Here is a 22,832-nt window from a genome sequence, read left to right on the forward strand (position 1 = left end):
TGGGAGGGTAGAGGGACAACGCAGGAGGGGAAGACCCTCTATGAGGTGGATTGATTCAGTGACTGGGGTAATCGGGATGGGTGTGTGGGAGGCAGTGCGATTGGCACAGGACAGAGCACAGTTTAGGGCTGTTTGTACATAGGGTCGTTATGAGTCGTAAGTGACTCAACGGCACATAACAACAACAACAACAACAACAGCATCTATTTATTAAGTAATCTGAAAACACATCTAGCTGGGCAGCGTCAGCATTCTTGGAGCATACTGAGTGGAGAAAGTCTAAATTCAGGGAGCAACTTTCTCGTCTGCATGAAGCCACCTTACCTTTTTGGCATGCTCCGTCTGACTTAGCATCTTCTCCGCATCCTCTAGCCAGGCCTGAAGACTGGCCACTGTGTTGCCGTAGCGGTCCCAGTTGGAAAGGACTTCTTCCAGCATGCTCCTCACACTTCTCACCTCCACGGAGAGGTTCCTCCACTGAGCGGTGGTCTCGTTCATGAATTTCATCACATTCTCTGCTTCTTCCACTGCAACATGTCAACTCATCATTCTTACTGGACATTATAAACCCACCAGACCCTTCTTCTGTGCTCTTATATTCTACTGTGCTTTTAGATAATAAATTCCTGAGATGATAACATTGATGGTTGTCATGGTAGATACCCACTCAGCCGATGCTAGAAATACCAATAGACTGTCCACAGGAGCGTATACTAGCTAAAGATGGAGAGAAATCTAAAATTTCTGATAAACGTGATGCAAACAATGGCACATGTGGATTTGCCTGCATTTAACATGTACTCAAACAGATGGGAACTATAGGACAACCGAAAGCTAGAGTTTGCAATAAGACAAAAATATTTTACAACTTTGGGGTTTACACAAACTTAAGGGGTAATGCAAAGATGAGCATGCTTAGTTGCAAACTGAAAGATTTGCTGTTCAAGTCTACCCTTGACACACTTTAGAATAAAGGACTGAGAATTTGCTTAAAAAAGATAAATCCCAGGGCTCTATTCTACTCTCAGATTACACGAGTCATTCTGAATCAGAATTCACAGGATGGAAAATTCTTTTTCATTCTCTCATTGACTTGATTATGATACTCAAGTTACTTAATTTTTTTTTTACTTTAATCCTAAGAATGGAAAAATAAATTGGAAAACTGCAATTTAGAATTTGATGCTGATTTTTCTTTCTCTTAGCAAAATAGGAGAACACATACACACACACACACACACACACACACACACACACACAGAGAATATCACTATGCAGGTTAGTGAGACATTGGGCAAAATCTCCTGTCCACGCCCATCAACAAATGAATGGAAAGAGAAGCTGTGGTACATTCACACAATGGAATACTACGCTGCATTGAAAAACAAGGAACTCATGCAATATTATTAAAAATGGGTGACCCTGGAGGACATATCTCAGTCACAAAAGAACAAATACTACATAGTGCCTCTGTTATCAAACAGGACTGACATCAGGTTTGGGGGGAGACTGAGAAAGATGGGATGAATTATGCAGACTGCATTCAAACAGATGAGGGAGGAATTTGTTTAAAAGGGATGTGTGATTCGGTATGATTGTCATCACAGGAGTCCAGACGAAGGCTGCATAGTGGAATGGACCTGGGGGGAGGGATTATAAAACAATGAAAGAATTTTTCTTTTACTTTTCAAAGAAAAGAGTATACTGGGGGGAAGGGGTGGGCAGGGAGAAAAGTGCAACAATGAATGAATGGAAATTAAAAAAAAAATCTCCTGTCCACAAGGACAATTAAGAGCACTGAGTTCAACACGTGCAGTCTAAGTAAATGGCTGACATGGTTACACAGGTTTCTGCAGAGGATAAACACTGCTTTATCAGGTAGGAACCTGTACATTCTCAATCTGCCCACATGTTACCTGATAACACATTCTGGCGTGTGTCTTACCTGAACCATCTGCTTTGACGTACATCTCTGCAGTCTGTTTTAGGATCTGATATGTCACTTCATACTGCTCAAAGAATTTGCTGTTTTCTATAAAAGCCTAAACGAAGAGGAGATGGTTGAAAGAGAGCAAACACTCTAGGCTTCTGCAGAAATGTGGACATTGGGGGTCTTCTGTGGTTCATAATTATGTTTGAGAATAGAAGATGATTCTAGTCTGCTTGACTTATTCTTGAGCTTTATAAATATTTTACCAAAATTTCTCAAGCCGCTTCTTCTTAAAAATATCTAATTCATTCCATTGCTACAAATAACCTGAATTTGTTCTGAGTTTATAAAGTGATCTGGTATTTAATTTTCTTCCTGGAGGTAAAAAAGTGACGATAGATTTAGTAAAAAGTCACATCACAAAGGTGGGATGGACCTTCCACGTAGGAAAGGAAATGTGGGGGCGGCCTCTTTGACAGTTTTAATTCTAACCCACCAGCATGTTGAGAAAATATCCCATTTCTTTGCTACCCAAGGTTTTGCTATTGAAGAGGCAGATGTTTTTGGCAGAGAACGTAGGCCTGGCATTTAGAAAGCACTGCATTTGGAAGAACATATTGAATGTCCCACTGTGTTTAGCTGTGGGACTCTCTTGATCTTTGAACATTAGTTCTCAACAATGAGTGTTCTGAGGAATGGTAGTCTATAAATAAATGGTGCCAGGTACAAGGACTTCCCTTAAAATAAAGGGTCAGGAGAACATGCTTCTAAGTGGTAAAATCTAAAATAATCTTAAACTCTGTCCATGTTACCAGTGGTCCCATATTTAGAAAAGTTTTCAAAACTGCAGATAGGGAAAATCCATATTTTCATTATGGGCTCTGGTAAGGAGTTGTACTGCCAACCCAAAGTCATGTGGTTCAAAGCCACCAGCTGCTCCAAGGGAGAAAGACAGGTTATCTCCTGAGCAATTAACTGCCTTAGAAAAGCTGTTGCAGTATCTATCAGCTATTAGTTGATTCTGACTTAATGGCACATCACAATAACAACGTAATTCCATCTACCTATCAATTGCAAATTTAACAGTCACTGGTAGCAATAGTTTGTATAAGACAGAGACTAGGAACCAAAAATGTCAGATAAGTTTTTATTATTATTTACTTCAGGAAATGGGAAATAACTCCTTTATTGCTAACCCTCTGAAGTATAAAATTAATGCAACCACAGTCAAGAATACAGCATCCAAGACTCTTTAGTTTCTTTTAATAATGTAATGGATTCCTCTAATGTGACCAACTGGAAACAGTTGACAAATGTCACTACTACAAAGTCCGAAAGGGGCCTTGCAAAAGCAGCTGGCATCCTACGGGTCACGCGGTGAGGCCAAATGAGAAGACAGTACTCATCTGGAGATGCAAATTCACAGACATCTCTGCTTTTTACTGGTAAGTGTCCGTCGTATGTCAAGACAGCATTGAAAAATATTACATAGACAATACATTATCCATTATATTAGGTTTACAAAACTCATAGGTAAAATAAAAACCCCAAAAACCTCACATGTATATATTAATTATTCAGAGATGAAGTGAAGTGAGAATGCTGTAAATTATCTGGGACGGGAGATTTATTGATTGCTTTAATCACTAATTTTAATAGGACTTGTCTTTGTCTTTTAAATAAAAGAAGACATAAATAATATGGTTCATTCATTATTTAACTTTATCTCCTACTCCATAGTTGGGGAATAAGTAGTTGAAATTTTTAATAATTTAAATGAACAAAGAAGTCATGGTTTGATATTGTTGTTCTTGTTGTTAGGTGCTGTTGAGTTGAGCATGACTCATAGCGACCCTATGAACCAAAGATCTGAACCTTGTTCTATCCTGCACCATCCTCACACTTCCTGACACACAAGAGCCCATCGCAGCAGTCACTGTGTCAATCCACCTGGGTGAGGGTCTTCCTCTCCTTCACTGACCTTTCTCAACATCATGTCCTTCTCCAAGGAATAACCCCTCCTAGAAACACGGCCAAAATTTGTGAGGTGAAGCCTCATAATTCTTGCCTCCAAAGAGCACTCCAGCTGCACCCTCTCCAGGATATAGCTGTTTGTTCTCTTGGTCATTCATGGCATGTTCAGTGCTCTTCTCCACAGCTCAAAAGTATCAATTCTTTTTCTGCCATCCTTATTCACTGTCCAGCTCTTGTATACACAGCAAATAATCAGGAAGACTATGGCCTAAATCAAACACATCTTAATTTTCAAACTGACATCACTGTTGTTGTTAGGTGCCTTCGAGTTGCCTGTGACCCATAGTGACCTTATGTATAGCAGCTCTGAAGCCTGCCTTGTCCTGAGCCAGTCTCACTGATTCTGACACATCTACTCTCACTGTCCCAGTTACTGTAGCAATCCATTTCATCTGGGGTCTTCCTCTTCTGCTCTGTCCCTCCACCCTTCCAAGGATGATGTTCCTCTCCAAAGACCAGTTCCTCCTGGCCACATGTCCAAACTATGTAAGATAGAGCTTAAAAATCCTAGCCTCTAAGGAGAAACTTGGTTTCACCTTCTCCAAGACAGACCTATTTGTTTTATTGGCAGTCCATGATACGTTCAAGACTCTTCTTCAGCACTACTATTCAAAGGCATCAATTCTTCTTCTGTCATCCTTACTCATAATCCAACTCTGTGAGGCACAGCAAGTAATTGTGAAGATCATGGCCTGGATCAGGTGCACCTTGGTCTTTAGACTGACATCATTGCTCTTTAGCACTCTGGAGAGGAACCTGACAGCAGATTTTCCCAATGCAATTCATCTTTTGATTTCCTGACTTTTGGTGCAGAGAGTATTAATTGTGGAGCCTGTAATTGTTAGCAACTTCAATCTCTTCTCCATCTATCATGGTGCTGCCAATTGGCCCAGTGGTGAGAATCTTTGTCTTCCTCAATAATTTGGAAAGGTCCCTAACTGCAGATTTTCCCATTGCAATGTGTCTCCTTATTTCCTGACTGCTGGTACCAAAGGTGTTAATTGTGGATCCAAGCAAGATGAAGCTGTTGACAGTTTCAATCTCCTTTCCATCCATTATGAAGTTGCCTATTGGTCCAGTGGTAAGAATCTTTGATAAAAAGTAGAAAATGACACCTTAGGTTCAAGACACAATGTAAGAATACCAGAGGTCTCTGACTAAGCTTTGAAACCAGTCACCACGTCATTGGTGCGGGCACAGACTTCAAGAGGCTGAAGAAGCCCCTCAGGGAGATGGGTGGGCAGAGCGGCTGCAGTAATGGTCACCGCAGTGTCTGTGAGGACGCCACAGGATCGGGCACCGCAGTGACTGTGTTGATGACACAGGATCAGGCACAGCCGTGGCTGTGAGGATGACACAGGATCGGGAGCAGCTGTGGCTGTGAGGACAACACAGGGTCACACAGGACTTGTTCTGTTGGACATTAACAGCTCCCTGGGAGCCCACTCAACAGCACATGATAACAACAATGGGAAAAGAATTGCTTTGAAAGGTAACAAAAGTGGAAAGGGTGCCATTACTGGATTAAAAAAGACTTAACTACCTTTTCTTTTCTAATGACCAATACAATTTTTCTAATAATTACAAATGAATGAGGAAGAGAAGCTTATGTCCAGTTTCTTTTTCCATTCAAAAGTGTTAAGAATAAAGTAACTCGTGTGTTGTTTTTAAACATTATCAAGCAACTTGCTCTCATAAGGAGCCCGTGAACAGCAGAGGGAAAACTTGCCAGAGCCTTCACATCCTCACAATCACCACCATGTTCAAAGGCACTGTGGCAGACAGTGTGTCAAACCATCCTATTGAGATGGATACATGCTGTTGTTGTTGATAGGTGTTGTCAAGCCAAGTTCGACTCACAGGGACCCTGTGTACAACACATCTCAACCTTGTCCTATCCTGTGCCATCCTCACAATGTCCAATACTCTCAAGCCCATCGTGGTGCTCATTATGCCAAACTTCCTGGTTGAGGGTCTTCCTCTCCTTTGCCATCCCTCCACCTTCCCAAACATGATGTCCTTCTCCAAGGAATAATGTCTCCTAGCAACAAACCCAAGACATGTGACAGGAAGCTTCACCATCCTTGCCTCCAAGAAGCACTCTATCTGTATTTTCTCCAAAACCTATCTGATGATTCTTTTGGCATTTATCGGATATTAGGCACCTTCTCCAACATCACTCAAAGACATAAATTCTTCTGCTATCATCCTTAGTCCCTGCCCACCTTTTAGATGCATAGCAAGTGAATGAAAAGACCATGGCATTAATCAGGTGCACCTTAGTCCTCAAACTGACATCATTGCTCCTCAATAATTTGGGGAGGTCCCTGACTGCAGGCCCCAGTACAATATGTTTCCTGACCTCCTGACTGCTAGTACCAAGTATATTGATTGTGGATCCAAGTGAGATAAAGTATTTAACAGTCTCAGTCGTTTCCCCGTCTATCATGATGCCTATTGTTACAGTGGCAGGAATTTCTGTATTCTTGATATTGAGATGCAATTAATATTAAAGGCTGTATTCTTTGATCTTCTGAAACAAGTGCTTCTGCATAACCAAACCACAGACTATTGATGAGTCTTCCTCTGATCTTGGTACCATATTCTTCTACAAAGAGTCTAGCTTCTCATATTATTTGCTCAGCACACAAATTGGATAGATAGGGAGAGAGGACACAACCCTGACACACACCCTTCTTTCCTTGCTCTGTTCCCATGTTGGTCTACATATAGGTTTTGCATGGGCACAACTAAGTGCTCTGGGATTCCACTCTTCTCAATGTTAGTCCTAACTTGTCATAATTCACAGTCAAATGCCTTTGCATAGTCAATAAAGCATAAATCAACATTCTTCTGGTATTCTTTACTTTCAGCCAGGATCCATCTGACATCAGCAATGATATCCCTGGCGTCACGGCTTCTTCTAAATCCTGCTTGAACTCTAGCAGCTCCCTATCTATATACTTACTGTTCTAGACACTTTTTCTAAAAATTTTTCTACTAGTTTATTTACAAAATTAGAATACAAATTTGAATAAATTCTTTCCATTTCCCCCACCCCCCACCCATCAAATTGTTTGACCCGATGATTAATCCCCCTCCCTCTTTACATCTGCATCCCTCTGCTTCCAGCCTCTCCTACCTTCCTGGATCCTTATACTCCTTCTATTGTATAAAACCATTGTTGTAGACACGTTTGAATGATCTTCAGCAGTATTTGCTTGCATGTGATATTAATGATAATTAGCCCCTAAACAACAAATTTTTGAAGGGAGCTATCTATTTTAATTTTGTTTCATTTAAGTTAGCTTTTAGGGTTTTCTCCTGCATACATATTAAATCCATTCAGTAATAACAATTATTTTGTCTGTATTAGTCATCTTAAACAATTATAGCATTTTATTTTAGAACCACCAAATCCCTATCATTGTGGACTATCTAGATAGAGCCTCTTGGGAAAAGGTACAAGTAACTACAAAAGGCAATCTGTGTTACAATAACAGCATCAATTTCATTTTTTCAAAATGAATTCTGAACTGGTTATCAAGTTCAACAAATAAGCTATGTTAGAAGGGGCTCCAAGTTCAAGATATTTCAAGAAGAATGTTGTTGTTGTTGTCATTTGATGCCATTGAGTTGCCTATGAATCAACCTTATGAACAACAGATCTGTTCCTTGTTCTATCCTGTGTCATCTTTACTATCAAGAAGAATAAGATACATTTTGTATTCCACTAGGGAGCTCTCATGGTTTAGTGGTAAGGAATGGTGCTGTCAACCCAAAGGTAAGTGGTTCAAATACACCAACCGCTTTGAGGGAGAAAGATGGCCAACCTCCTCCCAGGGGGTGTACTGCCTCTGGAAGATCAACTATGTGTCGATTCCAACTAGATGGTACATAACAGAAACAAGCCAAATTCTGGTGGAAGTGAATTTTCTACATGAAATTACAAAGATTACAAAGCTTACCAATTTCATGGTAAGAGAATTCAGCCCAATAACTTAAGAATCTTAGAATAAACTAAGAGAAGTGATTTCCTCAGGATTGTCCAGTAACATTAATAAAATCAGTGATCACAAATAAAAATTAAAATATGCATGTTTTATGAGGCACAAGCAATGATTTCGAAAGTTCTACTTTTACGTGAAAGAATTAATGAAATATCATGCTATTATTTTTTTTCCCCACAGGAAAAGAACTGGAGTAAATGTTATATGAAATGGTCAGGTCAACAATTCTGACGTCAAGACCAAAGCCAATTATCTTTTGATTTAAAGGATGATATCTAGTCTGGGCTTGAACAAGATAGCGATGTTGAAGATGACTCAGGATAGAGCAAGGGTCAGCTGCGTCATTGATAGAGTCACTAGGAGTCATAGTTGAGTGCTGCTGGCTTAGTGAAAAGGAGTTGTGCTACCACCTCAAAGGTAGGTAGTTTGAATCCACCAGATGGATCAGTAGTCTCCTCCCATGTGACTTGCTGTATCTGAAAAGCTGCTCGATGGTCAGCTATGTGTTGCTTCCAACTCAATGGTTCTTAACAACAACATGCAGTCTCTTAACAATGCCAGGTGGCCCAGAGTGTAATGTGCTAACCAAAAGGTCAACGGTTCACATCCACCAGCTCTTCTAAGAGGGAAAGATGGAAAATGGAATTGAGAATTCAGACTAGAAAAAGGATGAAACTTTGTATCCACATATGATGGTGGTTTTTCCTCCAGTAGTAACATATGGCTCATTACAATAAACCTTTTTAGAAGCCAAAGAAAGGGTTGCAGGAAAGAAATGAATTGTGTATTATTAGAGGAAATCTTCACTCTCTTTGGAACATTCTGTTCTAAAGAGAATGGATTTCCCAGAAGCCCCAAAAGGATGGGAGAAGCTCTAGGCAGAACAGAAGGAAAATATTATGTCAGCCTCTGCTCCTTAGAAGAATATGTATTATCCTATGATTATTATTAAAAATGTGGAGAATGACTAAGCCATTCATAAAGGCGATAGTAGAGAGTTGAACTATCAATCAAACACATTTCTATGTGTCTCCATTTTTAGGGGAAGCCATCTCAATATTCTCTTTTCTGGATGCCCCCACCCCTAATACTACCCTATCCCATGAAGGAGTTCTGAAGTTACAGTATCTAAAGTGTAAAATATGGTTACTCATAGTGCAATGGTAAATGAAACTATTCTATATGGGAGTTACATTCCTCAGCTTGCTAAATTATAAAGAAGGTTTACCAATGATTTTGTTTTCTTTCATATTTTTAAAAGTTCTTTTTCTGGTCATAGCTAATTTTGTGATACAGTAAAGTCTGGTATTTAAAGCAAAGGGTTTATGATTTGTAATGACTGATTTTTCAAAGTTAGGTTCTAACTCTGAGCTAATGTGGCCCCCACAGGTAGAACTTGATGTTTGTTCTCTCTCCAGTTTCCACCATGTAGAAAACAATTTGAAAATCGTCCCCTGCCAGGCTGAAAGTAGGGTCAGAGGTAGAAGCACATGACACACTAAATACTCCACACCTAACAGTCATTAAAACTATTAAATGAAAAGTCATTTAAAATGCCTTTGCATTTTAAGGGGGAAGTATGAGCAATAGTGAATAAGAATTGCTCTTAATGAATATTCATAGGCATGCTTCTGCAGGAGATGATCATATTAATAAATGTTCAGTACAACAACTTATGCTTGCGGAGTAATTACAGCAAGTTTCAAACAACTTTGAGAGTTACAAAACAGCTTAAAATTACCAGTTTAGTGAAGTTCATCAACTTCACAGAGTAGGCAGAAAGTACAGATATTTTTTTAATCACTAATAACCAGTCTCTATTTATACAACCTTCCTTTTGAGAAGTTCTAAGAATGTTCTCAGCATCCTTGTGTTAGAATATTTCCTGGGGGAACAGTTTTATGAGGTACTTGAATCTGATTGGCTGTCCTGAAGTAGTTAACACAAAAGTGAAAAGTCCAACAGGATCTACTGAGTTCAGAGTAAATCATGTGACAGAACTAAACCCGAAGCTATTAATGCATATCAGAATGTATTTAGAGAAATAGTGTAATTGCTTAAGACTAAAAAATTTAATTTTTTCAGTACTTTCGAAGAAAAGTGAATAAAAGGGGTTTATCACAATAGATTTATTTTATGAATGCTTGCTAGATAATTTTAGAAATATTGAGAGTTTACTGAAAATCTATTATACCTTATTTTTTTAATGCATGCTGTTCACTCATCATTTATAAACATTGAATGAAAATGCCACAGCATAGAATCCTGAATGCTCCTGTGAGGAGATGGTTTTCAATAGATCTCCAAGTACCACCTGCTACAGAGGCAGGGAAAGTAAGCTCTGTAAAAATGGACTTATATTGGAAAAAGCTTATTTAAAAACCACTTCAAATTTGTGATTGAACATTAATGGAATTGCATTGGACTACTGAGATGCCCCATTGCAGATTAATTTATGAGCAAACATGAATTGCCACAAAAGCTTGTAGTAGGCATGCTTAATTTCCCAAGAGAAAGAAACCACTTTTAACAAATATAATGAGCCAATTATACATATAAGGTGCTGATAACTACAGAACAATCGAATTCTTTTGTTAAGGCAGAGATTTTATTCCAGGTGGGTAGATAGGTACAGAGGGCCCCAAATGTGAGTTCATGTTTACAAATTAAGTTGGTCTAGAGCTTCTCAGACAAAATTTTACTTTCCTTGAGTGCCCAGAAGACTGGGCAACAGTCAGGAAATGGCTTAAAAAAATAGATGATCTAATAAAAAAAAATAAAGTATAACCCCCCATGTAGACAAGTTAGAGTTGTTTTAAACATAGAGATAGATTAACTTCCAGCTTTTTAATTCTATTTTCATGATGAGTTCACAAAGCTGTGCATCTGCAACCTGAAAACTTTTTTAGCAGTAAAAGCCAACCCCATCTCTTCAATACTATGAATGCTGCACATTCATTTTGTGCAGGAGAGATTTTCTAAAAGCCTTAAAATGCTAAACATAAAGATTTTAATTTACATTACTGTTTAAGTGCACATAGTTTCTATTCAGTGCAGCTAAAATACCTGGGTACCTTTATGTTTCAATTTGAGATCTCGCTAGCTCAGCATAAAATACATTGCTAGATGCTGATGCTGCATCCCTGCTCCCTCCGTTTCTCTGTCAAAGCACAAGGCAGACTCACGATGTAATTCTGTAGCAGCATCTCCACAGACTCCCGTCTCCCATACTTGATGATCCAGGACTTGAGCTTCGACTCAGCGAGCACCAGCAGCGAGAGCAGGCGGTACTTTAATTCCAGAAATTCCATCTTCATCAAATGCAGCTCCGAGGTGGAGGAAACAAAATGAAACCTAGAAACAAAACACAGGATGTGGAATTCACGGGATGTAACTAATAGTAACGGAACAATGCTTCTTTAACCTGTTACGCGCAGGCTTTGAAGAGAAGGTCCTTTCATGCCTGTGGACACTGTCTGCAGACCTGATCCCGGCTCTCGCTAGCTCTGTGTTTAAAGGCAAAACAGGATTGATGGAAGCCTGATTTAGTTCTTTACCCTGCCAACACATCTCTCTTCTGTTTCTTTTCTGAGCTGCCTTTGCAATATTACATAATGTTCGTTACAACACTGAATAATACAGCCCATGAAAAAAAGCCTTCTCTGAATTACAGGCTGAGGGGAAATTCAGGTTTACTCTCTGCAATTAGTAATGTATTAGATTGCTGTTATTCCTGACATGTCTAAGGGGAACCTTATGTTTACTTAACACATGCAGGAATCTCTGTAAGGGAAAAATTTTTAAAAAAAAGGAATTCACTGAAACAAAAAGAAACTGAAAAAAAATCTACCAGGCATCTCAACAAGAGACTTCGTTCAAAGCCAGGTATTCTCTTACCTCGCAGCCATGTCCTCTAATTGGTCCGGGGGCACGGGAATCCCATTGACACACCTGGTCCGGTAGATTTCATGAAATGCTCTTTTGTGGGCATCGGTGTTTTGAAGCAGATCCTAAGACAGGTGGTTGTTTAAAAAAAAAAAAATCAATAAAATGAGGAAATATGTTCACAGGAGGCAGAGGAGCATCATTTCCAGGCTGCTCCGATGAGTCGGGGAGCTTGACAGTTTAGTCCTGCTGCTGCGTCCACGTGCCGCCTGGTGCCTGCCTCGGGCATTTACCTGTTACAGGCGCCGGTGCTTACAGAGCCGGTTCTCAGCTGGACCCAGGGATCTCGGCATCTTTGACATTCGTGACACTGCACAGCACTCATTCAGACATTTTAAAGGCACATGGTGCCAAGGGAAATGCAATTGTTGCGCTAAACAATGGTAGTTAGCTCCCCCCTTCTTAATTTGGAGACGAGTTTAAAAGGGATATGTGATTAGGTATTATTGTCATGACAGGAGTCCAGAAGGAAAGCTGCAAAGTGGAGTGGACCTGGGCGGAGGGCTTGTGTAACAATGAATTTTTCTTTTACTTTTCAAAGAGAAGAGTGAACTGGGGGGGAGAGGTGGGCAGGGAGAAAACTGCAGCAATGAATGAATGGAAATCCAAAGTCTCTGTAAATTTTCATTAAAATTAATAACAAGAAAAAAGAAAAAAGGGGGGAAAGCTTAAAAGTATGCATCATTAATGTAGTATTTTGGTGATAAAAGGTAGACATTCAGTTATTATTTTATTTCAAAATGAAAAAAAATCCTACTGCACCCAAGATGATCTCAACCCATGGCGATCCTTTATTGGGTTTTGAGGCTGTGAATTTTAATGGAAGAGGATTGCTTCACCTTTGTGATTGCCACGGGCAACTGGTGGATTTGAACCACTGTATTCTCAGAAGACAGCTTTACACATAAGGACAGGCCTTTAGGAAGTAATGTTTGTTTGCCAAAAAAAGAAAGTCAGCTATATGGCGATTTTCTCTTGTGCAGTTTACAGCTTTTGAAAACCTGCTGGAAGATGAACTGTGAATTGGTTCTGACTTGACGGCAGTAATAGAGAAAAAAGAAAAAATAGAGCAAGAGAGAAAGAGATGATAATAATAGGTTTTGGTTAGGAAATTTCAAACAAAAAAAAAAACAGGAATATCTGTTAAATATCACTGTGGTAAGGTCATGTGTAACATTTATAAATAATGAATGGATTTGCACACTACTGTTCATAGCAGTGTTATTCACCATTGTAAGAACATGGAAACAGCCCAAATGTCCAACCACAAATTAATAGATTGAGAAATTATGATACATTCACACAATGGAATACTACGCAGCATGCAAGAGTAATAACGTTGTAAATTATACCTAACTTGGGAGGGACTGGACAGTATTATGCTGCGTGAACTAACTCAGTCACATAGGATAAATATTGTATAAAAGCATTCTTGTAGAATGAGTAAAAGAATCTAGGAGGGGCGAGAGAGGCTGGAAGCAGAGGGATGTGGATGTTCAGGGGGAAGGGGAAATTAATCATTGGGTTTTACAATTTGATGGGGGTGGTGAGGGAAATGGAAAGAATTTGTTCACATTTGTATTTGAATTTTATAAACTAGTAGAAAAAATAAATAATGGATGGGAATGATGGTATAAAACACAATGTGAACAGAGAATAAATAGTGTGAAATACAGTGCTTACCAACTTTGTAAGCAACCAATATAAAACTAAAATAGATGATAGATAGATAGATAGATAGATAGATAGATAGATAGATAGATAGATAGATAAAATGCTACTTATGCAGACATTGTTAGGTGACTTCCAGTCAACTCCCACTCACAACAAATCCAGATTAAACGTCTGATCCTACACCACTTACAATTTCCACTGGGCTTCATACCACCGTCGTACGGTCCCAATCCATCTCATTGAGGGTCTTCCTCTCCTTCCCTGCCCTCCCACCCCTGGAGTAGATCAAGTGTCTAAAGTCAATATTATCCACAATTTTTATGATTTACACAGCTGATTCCTTTGAGCAGTCAATACACAAAAGTTATCTTTCTAGTATTCTCAGCTTTGAGTCAAGATACATCAGATGTCAATCATGATAATCTTTCCCCACCACTTTTTCTGAATTCAACTTGAACTTCTGGCAGTCTTCTGTCAATTTGTTCTTGCCATCTCTGAGCCATCTTCACCAAGATTTTGCTTCAGTATGACATTAATCATACTGTCTGATAATGTCCACAGTAAGCTGGGTCATTTTCTTTTGGAAATGGGCACAAACATGGCTCGCTTCCAGTCAGTGGGCCAGGTAACTATCTTCCATACTTGTTGGCAGAGCCTGATGAGCACGTCCACGGTTATATCTGTTTCCTGAAACACCTCAGCATTCCATCAGTTTCTAGGGCCATTTTTTTTTTTGCCAATATTTTTAGTACAGCTTGAATTCTTCCTGCACTACCATTGATTCTTGATCAGATGCTACTTTCTAAAACATTTTTTAATTTTTTCCTCAAATTTTTATTATTAATTTTTTAATCTTTTCCCCTTTTTGAAATTATTATTAATGTTAATGAAAATTTACAGAGACTTGGGATTTCCATTCATTCATTGTTGCACTTTTCTCCCTGCTCCCCTCTCCCCCTTAGTACACTCTTCTCTTTGAAAAGTAAAAGAAAAAAATTTTTCATTGTTTTATCGTTCCCTCCCTCCAGGGCCACTCCACTATGCAGCCTTCATTTTGGACTCCTGTCATGACAATAATACCTAATCACGTATCCCTTTTAAACAGTTCTCTTCCTCATATGTTTCAATGCAGTATACATTATTTATCCCCTTTTTCTCAGTCTCCCCCCACAACCCTGATGTCAGTCCTGTTTTACAACAGTGGCACTATGCATGTGAGTCAATTTTATTTGGTACAGTAACTTAGTATACCCCTTCCATTTTCTTTTGATACTTTCTGTATCATTGAATATTTGTTCATAGAACCCTTCAGTTATTGCAGCTCAAAGCTTGAATTTGATAGGTTTTGCTATAATCACATTTTTATTCACTTTTTATCTGTAAGTAATGGGCTGAAACCTCAATAAAATGACTGTCATTGAGTCACTCTCTAATCATAACAAGACTTCATAGGTTTCCAAGGCTATAAATCTTAGCCAGAGCAGGATAACCATTTTTCTCCCACAGAGTGGCTGGTAGCTTTGAACCAATACCTTTTGACTAGCGTGTCTCATAGCGATCCTGGGAACAAAAGACCTGAAGCCTTTCTATAAGTATCATTGTTTCTCAGAGTTCACAGAGTTTCCAGAGGCATGTTGTTTAGGAAAAGAATGCACCTGCTACGCTGCAAGGACTCTTAGGTACTCGCATAAATGATTCACTCATTGCCATCTGGTTGATTGCAATTCATAGTGACCTCATCGAAAATTCCAAAGCTGAAAATCTTCAGGGGAAGAGACTGGCCATCGTTCTCCAGTGTAGCCACGAATGGCTTCAAACCACTCAAGAAGTCTTTACGTTAATGGTGCAACATGCAGTGGCCTGTGCCACCAGATGTCTTCAGGGAACTACATCAGTTGGCCAGTCATTGGCAGAGTTGAGGGGTCTCCTAGCTGACTCATCAGTAGGTTTCTGAAGTTATTAATCACAGGAGAGGAGATTACTCGTCTCTCTCCTAAGTAGCCCCTGGTGGATTTGAACCAGCAGAGTGCATGGCCTTTGGGTTATGACTCATACAGATCCCTATGAACACAGATCTGAACCTTACCTCCTGTCCAGTGCTATCCTTATCCTCACTGACTTATATGAACTTATATGAGTTGTACTCAGTGGCACCTAACAACAACAACCTACAGATAGAAACAATCTTGGAGGTTTAACAGGCCTGAAAGAGACAGAGAAGAATGTGAAACTGAATACACAGGTATGTTGGGTGAAAGGAAAGGTAACACACAGTAAGAGATTGATTAGATATTGCAATAAATGAATCATATTAAACCATGGCAACTAATGTCATAAAACCAAAAGTCTTTGAATGATTGCATGGGAAAATCAATATGATTTATAAATCTTTACTCAAGAAAAGATTAAAATAGATTTAAAAATAATCTTTGCCCATATGGAATGGATGTTAAAGTGCAGAAAATAATGTAATAAATAATCTAAATAGGTAACAAGTAAGATGAGAAAAATGAACAGAGAAAAGTCAAGCAAAGATGGAGGAATAGTGTACTCGCGTTCGTATTTTTGATGAGGAGACTAGGAAAGAGTTGTGTAAAAGATGGGCTTTCAGGAAATAAAGGCACCAAAGACATGAAGAAGAAAGAGGATTAGTGGGATAGTGTCACAGGGTGAAGGAGAAGAGCATTCCAGAAGGATAAAGAGAGCAAAGGTTTTGAGGTAAGAATATACTAATGTCTGACTAACGTCACCTTTCAGTACACTTCATTGATGAATGTATTTAAGATAGCAAAACCACCTCATGCATCCTATACCAGGTCTACCTTCTAAAGAGAATTGATGCCTTTGAGCTGTGGTGCTGAGTAGAGTTGAATATACCATGGACTGCCAAGACAACAAACAGGTTCATCCTAGAGAGAGTGAAGCCAGGCTGCTCCTTAGAGGCAAGGCTTCTGAAGCTTCATCTGACACATTTTGGAAATGTTGTGAGGAGGGACCAGTCCTTGGAGAGGGACATCATGGTTGGAAGGGTGAAGGGACGGAGAAAGAGAGGGAGACCATCCGTGAGATGGATTGATACAGAGACTGGGGTAGTGAAGGTAGATGTGCGAGCGACAGTAAAGTTGACACAGGATAGAGCAGGGTTCAGGGCTGTTGTACATAGGTTGCTAAGAGTCATAAGTGACTCAATAGCACATAACACCATCAACAACAACAACAACATTTTAAAAATTATTTTTATCTGCCTCCTCTCCTTAAAAAGTAGGCTACATGAGGGCAGGGAATTTGCTTATAGGTAGATCACAAATGCCTTGAACACTTGTATGTGCACAGAAAATGTTCTATAAATATTTGTTCAGCCTAATAATGACAGTCAGCTTTTAAGTCACTTCTCACTCATGCTGACCTCATGGGCCATAGAAACTAAACACTCCTTAAACCTGTACCATCTTCAAGATCACGGGCATGCCCAAGTGTATTGTTGGGTCACTGAAACATTCTGTGCCTTCCATGCTGAGACACATCTCCCAGTACCATAGGAGACAATATTTGCTGTTGTGACCCACCAGGATTCTGTGGGTGTATATCCCAAAGGAGACCCCCAGGCCTTTGTTCTTAGTCTCAAACCTCTACTGAACCCTGTCCACCATGGAAGATTCCGGTAGTATTTAAGATGGCAGCATCATAGCTACTATCATCACAGCCTGTCAAAGACGAGGGTTGAAAGACTAGGGAAAATGAAAAAGTCATAGCTGAAGAAGTAAGGAAAAGTTTAGGCATAACTGATTTTGATATAATAAGAACTGAGAATTTGTCATTAGGCTAGAAACATGGAGGACTCTGGTGGACGTGACAGAACCAGCTTGACAGGGCCAACACAGGATTAGATTGAATTCCAGAAAGAATGAGAGAAAAGGATTTTTAAAGGGAAAAGAGAAACTAGATCACTATTTCTTTACAATTTAGCTTAAGGAAGAGGGATAATCGGCAGTGGTTAGAAGGGAATGCAGAGTTTAGGACTCTGTGAAGATCTGAGAAAGACCAGTATATCTGAACAGAGAAAGAAAAAAAATCGAGCAGGATTAGAAATTATAGGAAAGGGAAGAACGACAGGAATAGTCTCTTTCAGAAAGGGGTAGGGAGAGGAGAGACCGGCCTTCGCTCGGAGCAGATGGTTCATCCATAGTAACAAGAGTGAAGACCCAGCAGCCAAGCACAGATGCCTGTAGGTGGGTTGATGTGGTTGTGGGAGCTGGCGGAAATTCTCTTCTGATTGCTTCTATTTTCTCGGAGAAATAGGAAGCAGTGCCATCAGTTAAAAGTGAGGATGGGGGAGGAGGTGTGGAAGGTTTGAGGAGACAAGGAACAAAATAGCTCTCTGGAAATGGAAAGGGAACAGCATTGGGAATGCTGTCTGATTGCCAGACAGCTGAAGCTCTTCCTAGGTTAGTTAGTCACTGGGCCTGGAGGTGTGTTTTCCTCCAGCCACCGTCAGCCGTCTGTGCGTGGGCACGCGCTAAGCAGAGTTGGGCTTTGCTAAGGCTGTGTTTAGAATGAAGATGAGAGGGCAAAGTGACCTATGTACCAGTGAGGAAGGGTGCAAGCAAGTACAAACATATGATGCTCGTTGAATGCAAATAGAGGACCAGGGAATGGAAGGAAGGAAAAGGAAGATGAGAGACAGGATCCCACAGAAGAGCCTGAGATGTCCTGAAGTCAGAGGACCTAAAGAAAATGAGTTAAGGATGGAAGTTAGGCTGGAGAGGGAGGTCCTTGACATGAGAGATGATGGAGGGCTTTCAATTACTGATGACGACAAGTTCTAGGCTATAGCTATGGACACAATAACCAGAGAATAAAGGTCAGAGGGAAGAGGAAGTCAAGGAACTGAGAGGCAGGCATATTGGAAGCACCTATGGGTTACTGAAGCTACTAAGAATCTGTACTTGAAAACAGTGTGTTCAAATTCTGTAAATTAGTATTAAAAAAATAAAAAAAGAATTGTAGCACTGTTATCCAGGAAACCAAATGTAGGAGATACATATTACACACACACACACACGCACACACACACACACATCTCAGTAACTTGGCATAAAATACATATGAACTCTAAGTTGGTCATGTGTCATCATATGTAGGGGTTTTTCTTTTCCACATGTTTAGGACACAGTAAAATTCCACCACCACGACACAACAAGGGGGTACAAATCTTCACTTGTGTGAAATGCATTATGGTGAAGTAAAGGGGGAAAATGTATAGTTTACTTTAGATAATTATATCACAAAATAAAAAAATAGAATTATATTTAAAACATAAACAATTGATCCCGCGTTATGCTAAGAAAGCAAAAAAAAAAAGACCAAGAAACCATAAAACCGACCCCTTCTTGCTCACCCCTCCCCTCCCCACACACGCGCAGACTTCATACCCCAGCGCTCCCTCCATCTCCTGCCTCTACCCACCCCACTGCAGAAGGAGAATTTCAGCCTGTGTTTCTCTAAGGACCAGGGCAGGGACGCAGCTTGCGGCTAATTGCTCATTGTATTTTATCACGTAAATCCATGTTACCTATGGGCTAATCTTTGATAAAAAAAATACCATACAGTAACAGAAGTAGCTAGAATTGCTTCAGAGGTACTGGAAAATAGCAGAGGATACAGACCTACCAGAACTGCTATTTTAAAAAAGAAATCATGAAAGGAAAGAGCTAATTACAGCCCATGTGAGAAGGTGGGAGGTGTCTGGGCCCCACGTTTGGGAGGGTCAGAGCCCCGGGAGTTCGGTGCTGACCCCACCACCAGCCCCCACATCGACGGCTGGGATGCAGAATTTTTACCTTGTGCTGCTCGAGTTTCCTTTGTATGGTGTTTGCTGTTTCCTCATGGACCTGCTGGACGGTGAGCTCCTCTCTCAGGGCCACCTCGGCTCTGTACAGCCAGGCCCCGATGGTGCCCAGGGGCGCAGGCAGAGCCTTATCAAGCTGTATGTGCCAATCAAAGAGCTGCCAATCGAAGCAGAAAGATGTCTTACCTCTAACGTAGCAGGGAGGTTTTATGGATATAGAGGAGGCTTCTTAAAATGCCCACACATTATATGAAAGTCCCAGTGAGACTTTACGTTAGCCATTTTAGACTCACTGATGCTCTGGGGGTGTGAAGAAAATGACATATTCTAAAGAAACTCCATATCCATCTTAAGGAAGACCAATGAACTGCTGCTGCTTTTGAGCTGTGGTTCTGGAGAAGAGTACTGAGTATCCCATGGATGGACAAAAGTCAGAGCAGAGCTGCGTTCTCCAGACTGTCCAAAGGCTGATAGGGAAGTAGATCGTCAGGCCTTTGGTCCAAGGTCCCAACCTCTAACATGCTGATTAGCTACCTAGTGTGTCAACTGTTTACACCACAGGGATTTCATAGCTTTGTTGTTGGGTGCCATGGGCTTGGCTCTGACTCCTAGTGGCGCCGTGTTCAACGGGTGGAAACAGCCCAGTCCTGTGTTGTGAGAACATTATCCATCATGCTCAAGCCCTTTGTGGTAATTTCTGTGTCAGTGCATCCCTTTGAGGGTCTTTCTCCTTCTCATTGACTTTCTACTCTATCTTTTTTTTTCACTTTTTTAAAAAATTATTATATTTTGTGTGTGTACCGTCAAATCGGGTCTGACTGGTACAGGAGGAGACTGGAGATTGCCCCTCCTTCTCCAGCAGAGCATCTGGTGGACTTGAAATTTGTGCCTCTGGGATTGCAGTGCAGCTTCTTGCCACTAGGCCACCAGAGCTCCCTGATTTTCTACTCTATCTTAACAAGCACAGTATCTTTTTTCAGGGACTAAGTTCCCTGAAACTTTGCACAAAGTATGTGAGACAAAGTCTCACCACTCTTGCTTCTAAAGAGCATTCCTTTTTAAAAAATCTTATTTATTTCTTTTAATTAATTTTAATGGAAGTTTACAGAGACTTTCCAGTCATTTATTGTTGCACTTTTCTCCCTGACCCCCTCCCCCCAGTTAACTCGTCTCCTCAAAAAGTAAAATTCTTTCATTGTTATGCAATCCCTCCCCGAAAGCCCACTCCACTGTGAAGCCTTCATTCTGAACTCCTGTCATGACAATACCCAATCATATATCCCTTTTAAACATTTCTTTCATTCATCTGTTTCAATGCTGTATACCTCATTTATCCACTCCTTCTCTGTCTTCTCTCAACCCTGATATCAGTCCCGTTTTACAACAGTGGCCCTATGCAATATATATCCTTTGTGACTGAGATAGTTCACTCAGCATGGTGTCCTCCAGGGTCATCCATTTTGCATAATATTATGAGTTCCTTCTTTTCCAGTGCTGCATAGTATTCCATCGTGTGAATATACCAGAGCGTCTCGATCCATTCATATGTTGATGGGCACTTAGGTTGTTTCCAGGTCTTTGCTATTGGGAACAAAGCCACAATAAACATGACTGTGCATATTTCAGCTTGGGTGGCACTTATGGTTTCTTTAGGGTTAATTCCCAGTAGCGGAATTGTTGGGTCAAATGGTATTTCTATTTGCAACCTTTTGAGAAAGCACCATACAGCCGTCCATAGTGGTTACACCACTTTACACTTCCACCAGCATTCTTGACTGCATATGCTCCAAGACAAATTTGCTCTTCTGGCCATCTGTGGGGTATTCACTGTTCTTTGCCAATACCACGTCAAAAGCATCAATTCCTCTTCCATCTCCCATGCATTCATTGTCCGACTTTCACATACATATGAAGCAAAAGAAAGTGAGTCAGGCACACTGCAGTGTTGAAGCTGACACCTTGCTCTTTAGCACTTTAAAGAGGCAACAGATTCATTCAGTACCACATGTCATTTGATTTTAGATAAACATATCCTTAGGAATTCAAGAAATCTTCTACAAAAAGGAGTTTAGGTAAAAGAAACACTTCCGTTATGATCAGAAGCTACTGTTGTTGTTAGTTGTCCTCAAGTCAAGTTCGACTCAGACACCCTATGAACAATAGATCTGAACATTGTCCTTTCCTGTGTTCACCTCACAATCTCTGACACACTTGAGCCCATGGCATCAGTACACCTGGTTGAAGGTCTTCCTCTCTTTCACTGAACCTCCATCTATCTAAGCATGAGGTCCTTCTCCAAGAAATAGTCTCTCCTAACAACACGCCCTAAGTATGCTAGGCGAAGCTTTACCATCCTTGCCTCCAACGAGACATATGTGTTTGTTCTTTTGGTAGTCCATGGGATATTCAGTACTCTTCTCCAGCACCATAATTCAAAGGCCTAGATTTTCTCCTGTCATTCTTATTCATTGCCCAGCTTTCAGAAGCAAAGCAAGTGATTGAAAAGATCATGATCTGAATCAAGCACCCTTTAGTCCTCACACTAACATCATCGCTTATGATGAGAAGTCCCCCAAGAATGAGATTATCAAGATGAAAAGATAATAAATTCAAGAAAACTATATTAACAAGAGTGGCTTCAGCTACACAGTGGTTCTAGTGTGTCAGAGATGACGAGGATGGCACAGGGTAGGGCAGGATTCAGAATGGCTGTTCATAGGGTCTCCATGAGTTGTACTCAACTTGATGCACTTTGAAGTCTTGTTAGTTATGTGTAAAGAACCTTATTATAAAAGATGTTGTTGTTGTTAGGCCAACAACAATTCATAGTGACACTATAAATAATATAAATATAATATAAACTATAGCTCTGAACCCTGCCCTATCTTGAGCAAATTTCATTGTCTCTGACATGTTACCACAGCCATGTGTCAATCTATCTCTACCAGCGTCTTCCTCCCTGGTGCTGACCCTCCAACTTTCCAAGCATGATGTCCTTTTCCAAACACTGGTCCCTCTTGGCAACATGCCCAAAATATGTGAGATGGAGTTTCACAATCCTTGTCTCCAAGAAGTGTCCTGGTTTCATCCTCTCCAGAACAGGTCTATGTGTTTTCCTGGCAGTCCAGAGATGTTCAATGCTCCTCTCCAGCATCACAACTCAAAGGCATTGATGATTCTGCTGTCATCCTTAGTCCAGCTCTCGGAGGCATAGGAAGTATGTATTGAGAAGACAATGGTTTCTGTCAAGTGCACATTATTCTCTAGACTGACATGGTGTAGCCTTCTGAAGAGGAACCTGATTGTAGATTTACCTAAAGCAATTCTTCTTTTGATTTTCTGACTGCTGGTGCCAAGTGTGTTGATTGTGGACTTGAGCAAAATTAAATTG

The 22,832-nt window shown here is 40.3% G+C and overlaps 1 protein-coding gene across 1 annotated transcript in view; it reads right to left on the minus strand.

Moving 5' to 3' along the window:
* The window catches only part of SYNE1 (spectrin repeat containing, nuclear envelope 1), a 644,155-nt gene that overhangs the window by 534,779 nt on the left and 86,544 nt on the right, over positions 1-22,832 (minus strand). The window contains exons 11-15 of the mRNA XM_006882743.1: positions 19,434-19,598; positions 11,872-11,984; positions 11,160-11,328; positions 1,946-2,042; positions 325-527 (exon numbers count right to left, since the gene is read on the minus strand). Of these exons, the coding sequence (XP_006882805.1) occupies positions 325-527; positions 1,946-2,042; positions 11,160-11,328; positions 11,872-11,984; positions 19,434-19,598 (747 nt within the window). The remainder of the gene's footprint in view (positions 1-324; positions 528-1,945; positions 2,043-11,159; positions 11,329-11,871; positions 11,985-19,433; positions 19,599-22,832) is intronic.

This window comes from Elephantulus edwardii, unplaced genomic scaffold (genome assembly GCF_000299155.1).
Source record: "Elephantulus edwardii isolate Elephantulus edwardi_28Jun2011 unplaced genomic scaffold, EleEdw1.0 scaffold00024, whole genome shotgun sequence".
NCBI classification, from domain to species: Eukaryota; Metazoa; Chordata; class Mammalia; order Macroscelidea; family Macroscelididae; genus Elephantulus; species Elephantulus edwardii.